At 40.6% G+C, this 5069-nt stretch overlaps 1 protein-coding gene across 1 annotated transcript; it reads left to right on the top strand.

Annotated features, from left to right (window-relative positions):
• Positions 1 to 4135: 4135 nt before the first annotated feature.
• Positions 4136 to 4710, top strand: CCL28 (C-C motif chemokine ligand 28). Its single transcript, XM_025047223.1, has one exon. It carries the CDS (start codon positions 4363 to 4365, stop codon positions 4486 to 4488), a length of 126 nt encoding a protein of 41 aa, XP_024902991.1. The 5' UTR covers positions 4136 to 4362; the 3' UTR covers positions 4489 to 4710.
• The last annotated feature ends 359 nt before the right edge of the window (positions 4711 to 5069 follow it).

The raw sequence follows: 5069 nt of genomic DNA, 5'->3' as shown, positions 1-5069 counted from the left end.
GAGCTGATGGGGATTGTGACTTGGCTGCTGTCATGTGAGTGCTCTTCAGCAGCGAAGTCTAACCCTGTGCAGTGACCATTTCTCGGCTAATGAACAATTGGCTGGAGAGGCTTTGTCTGATACACAACATACAAATAATCACTTAAACAAGGGAGAGGAGAGGAAATATTCCATCTTTTCTGCCCCAGGCTCCCTGGAGTGAACACAATCCACCCCCACCCCCCACCCCCCACCACCACGCTGAGTCTTACACTAGCCCTCGGCTCCCCTCACTGTAGTGCTGTGATTAGGGCCAAATGCCTTCGGTCACTGAACAAGGAGCACAAACTTTCCTAAGCAAAGCAAGGGACATTCTGAGTGTGTGTGTGTGTGTGTGGCGGGAGGCGGGGGGGGGCGGGCGGCACAAAAATAAAAACAGGTGGTGACTCTGCTCTATTTCATGGTTTTAACTGTAACATTTTCCAGGCAAGTGTGTGAGTTGCTATCATTTTTAGTCCCTGAATTTATTAGGAGTGTACATAAGTCTCAAACAGAAGTGTAGAGATGTCACACCTGTCACAGTGCTACATGCAAACAAGAACAAATGCCCTTCTTTGCTATCAATTCTGGACTTTTGGCTTCTGGTAACCTCTCTCACCCGTCGTACCTCCACTTCTGGCTCAGTTATTAAAAACTTTAGACTTAATGTACTTAACATCTCCACAGAGACTTTGAAACATGAAATGCATTGGTATTTAGCAAATCTGGATGCTGACAACAGTGCTGCGAGGAAGGCATTAATTACCTCAATGTCACACAAAAGAAGGATGTGACTGAGGAGGTTACAAAGTTTACCTGGTGAAATACAGCAAGTGAATGGCAGAAATGGGATGCGAGTCCAGATCTCTTCCTTCAGTACCCTGTACATTTCCAAGCTCTCTCAAAAGTGATGGTGAGACTAACCATAACATGCTCTCCCAAAACTTCATTCATCTGGCACCTTCAAATCATGACAACAGCATATTAGGCATCTCCCTGGCATGCTGGTTTTAACACCACTTATGTCTCCAGGTGTCACCAACAAGCCATTTGGTGTTCCCTTCTTTGAGCTACAAATATATCCATTGCTTATGCCTGAGTTCCTGAGTCACTGGGGAACCTCCTTATTTATTCAATGGATTCAACAAATATTTATTGATTAATGATTTTGTACCAAACACCATTCTATGTGCTGGGGGTGCAGCAGTGACAGACTAGATTCTGCCTTCTAGAGTCTCTAGGAGAGTCTATGAAGCTGGGTCCTGCAGACCTTTTTCTGAAATTTAAGATACATTTTTTTCCCCTTCCAAAAGAATCCATCTATTGCCCAACTTTGCGAAACACTGCTCCAAGGATCTTAGGAGTTCAGAGAAAAGAGTCTATAAGATGTCCAGATAGACTTCCTTCAGGTCAGGGGGCTGTGAAGTCACTGACATTTGTCAGTATGAATGTGTGAACATTCTTCTGGAGAGAAGGTCTATAGGTTTTATAAGATCCTGAAAAAGATCTTAGATCTAAAACATTTTTATATCATACTTGGGAGTAGATGTGTGGCAGAAAGCAATTCTGGCCCAAATTTTAATAAGCATGAAGTGTCTGTGCAAGAGAAGGGAGAGGGGTGAGTACTCTTTCAGCCTCTCTCCTCGGTTCCAGCCACCACGCTGGACCCATCAGCTCAGGTGTTTTAGTCACTAGGAACCAGTGTGTTCTATAGTGATCCAGGAAATGCTAATGAAGTGCCTCCTGAGGGCAGCTTCAAGTTCCCAACTTCTTTGAAAAACTCCCTTAGTATATGGAGGGAGTTTTATGGCCTGGCCATAAATCTATTAGTTGTGTTTTAATAAACAGTGCTGGTAGCAGTTGGAGAGTGAAAATTCATAGGCAGTTCATGGATAGACAATGCTCTAGAAGATTAGAAATATCTGGGTATTTTTGGCAGGTCTATCTACCTAGCTGACTTTAATCTGCCCAAGGCTGCTCTGGCTACTCTCAATAACAGCAACTTCTTAATTTCCAATTCCTTTCACCTCATTGGCATATGTCAACCTCAGTCTAAAGACAACTTCAGAGTTTGTAAGGGCTCCTATGGGACTTCCAGGAAGGCATGGAAAGAACCACAGGAATTTTCTGTATGCATATAACAGTAGGAGACAGATGCTGGAGATTATCAGGGGACACTATCAGTAACAAGATTTTCAGAGAAGTTTCTTTGGGAAAAGCAGGTATGAGATAGAAATCTAAAAGATATAAGAACAGAAATGATGTCAGTCCTCACTTTAACAAGGGAAAATATGATAAAAAACATGAGTCTTTATTTTAATAAGGACTCAATTTTAATTAAAGGGAAATGATGAAGCCAATCATCTGGATCTAAAAATATTTACTTTATTCGAGTATAAGTTTGTAAATTGATCTCGCTGTCCACTGGATCAGCTACCCTCTTGTAAAAGAATCAGATGAGCCTTATGGTTTCTTAGAGTCTAACTCCCAACCTAGAAATTCACAGTGGGGTGAGTTGGTGCCCACCCCAATACTATGGAGTTGGGGCAAGGAGTGTGGAATCAGCTTCCTTGCCTGGCATTACCTCATCTTTTTTTATCCCAGTGGAGTACACATGGGATGCAAGTGGAGGTTTAAGCAGTTTTTAAACTTTAGGATTTTAAAACATCATAGCATGTTGGATTTGGTAGCTGTGTTCTGGTAGCAGATTTTTCTCCCTCATTTACATCGAGTGGTTGAGCTCACACTAGGTAGGACTTTTAGAAGGTCCCATATGGTAGCTGTTGCTCATTTTCCTACAGTTCTTCACCTCTCTGGGTCCTCTGTCTCTGTCCCCCCACCCAGCTCTCCCCTCAGTCCCAGAGCCAGCACCCCTCCCAGAAGCCCTTCACTCCCCAGGGAGTAATGGAGTGGAGTTCTTGTTCTCCCCTGTGTAACTTCTGGGTTTATCTGGATGCCAGGGGAGTCTTTCTGCACTAGATGTCTGCTCAGGATCTTATTGACACCACCAGGAAGGAGAGAGTGTTAGTCCTTCGGAAAGTGTAGGAGCTTCAACTCTTTTGCCTACCCCCCCCCCTTTTCTACAGCCAAGTTTTCTCCTGCAATAGCGAATGGCAAACCAACTGGCCACAGTGCAAAGTAACTTTTCTTTTGAAGACCTCTGAATCTAACACAGAGAATGTATTATTCTCCTATTAAGATGCCTCACTTCTTTCAAACTAACATTCCCACATGCTGGCTTTATTATGCTTAAGCTTATTCAAACCTTTCCCAACTTTTCCTTCCATTTCAACAGTCCCCACATTAGCTTATGATTCCTCCGGGTCATTTGGAGAAATGGCAGCCTACTCTCTATCTCTCTGCTTTTTTTCTCCCCCAAATAACAGGGTCAAGGGTTTCAGTTTATCCAGACATAGAAATATTGTATATGTCAAGCCAGCAGGATTTCTGGCGTTTAATGAAAACTGGATGGCACCTAAGGGGGAATTAAAAGTCACAATATCTTTCGTAACAAGAAATTCATCTAGTTACTAAAATTGTGAATTGTGCTCTAAGAGTCTCCAACATCAAATTTTCATACAGAAAAATGAAAAGACAAATTCTGAGATGTGGTATAGTTCTATACTGCATTAAAATATTAACAAAAGCTTAGAATATTTTCGTTTCATTGAAAACAAAACCAGATTGTTCTTATTTTGAACAATTTTCACTTCATATCTACAACTCATGACCGAATTCTACTGTGAACGCGGCCTTTCAAGACACTTCCAGACTATTCCTCCCTCAAGGAGTGTAACGCCACAGTGACAGGAAAGAGTTTAAGACAAGCGTTCAAATAAAAGACAAAGTAAGCTCCGTGCCACAAGAGAGAGAATCAGTGCCATGGAGACTCAAAGGGAAAAACAGGGCACCTAGCTGAGAGGATCTAGAAAAACCGAGGAGAATATGTCTGAGAGAGGCAGTGAGGCATGGATTGGTTTTATTGGATGACGCTTGGGGCAGAGAAAGAATTGTTTTCTCTTCGTTTCCCTCTTTCCCCTCCCCTACTCCTCCTCCGCCCTCCACTCCCCCGTCCTCCAGTTTCAACTCCTTTTAATACTTTCTGCTGATACCTGAGGAACCACAGGCATCAGCATAGTAAAGTTAAGATTCAACCTTGTGGTGCTCAGTTTTAGGATTCAGGTTCTTGGAATATATTGTCTAAAATTAGGAACTGCCTATAAGTCACTAAGTTTTTACTTGTACTTTCTATCAGTGACTTTTTTTTCTTCTGTTTTTGGCAGCCTTCACGATAAGCACAGAAGAATCTGTGCCAGCCCACACAATCCTATCATTAAGCAGTGGATGAAAAAACAAGCAGCCAAGAAAAATGTTAAAGGCAACATTTGCCATAAGAAGAAACTTAAGAGGAACAGTAAAAGAGCACATCGGAGGAAACAAAAAATTCATGGTGATAAAACTCCTTATTAGAGAGTGTGCAAATGAACCTATAAAGACGATTCCTGCAGTGAACTTGGCCATGATTGGTTGTAAATTGATCGTGTGACTAATCCTTCTTGGGAGACAACAGGGCAAAACAAAATAATTTTTTTTTAAAGAAACAATTATACAGTATGCAAAAGTAGCCAGTAATATACTCAGCTGAAGAAACTAAATGAAAAGATAATGTTTATCTTCACATAATATTTTAAGAACAACATACAGATATAATTTTTTCAACTTTTTTATTACAAACTTTTCCAAACTTACAGAAAAGTTGAAAGAATAGTACAATGAATGCCTGTATACTTATCACCTAGATTAATAATAGTTAATATTTTGCTACATTCGTTTTCTCTCTCACTGTGTGCGTATAAAACATTTTATATATATAATATAAGTAAATAACTTTTTTTTTGCTAAACCATCCAAAAATACATTGCAAACATCATGATACTTAACTCCTAATTTTTTTTCCTGTTACAACTTGGCATTCCTCAAGAATAAAGACATTTACTATATAATCACATAATCAGCTTTATACCTAAGAAGTTTACAATTTCATATGTATA

The sequence above is a fragment of the Pteropus alecto genome, unplaced genomic scaffold (genome assembly GCF_000325575.1).
Source record: "Pteropus alecto unplaced genomic scaffold, ASM32557v1 scaffold73, whole genome shotgun sequence".
Classification (NCBI taxonomy): Eukaryota; Metazoa; Chordata; class Mammalia; order Chiroptera; family Pteropodidae; genus Pteropus; species Pteropus alecto.
Note: the sequence above shows the minus strand (reverse complement) of the source record. Positions and strands in the feature narration are given on the sequence as shown.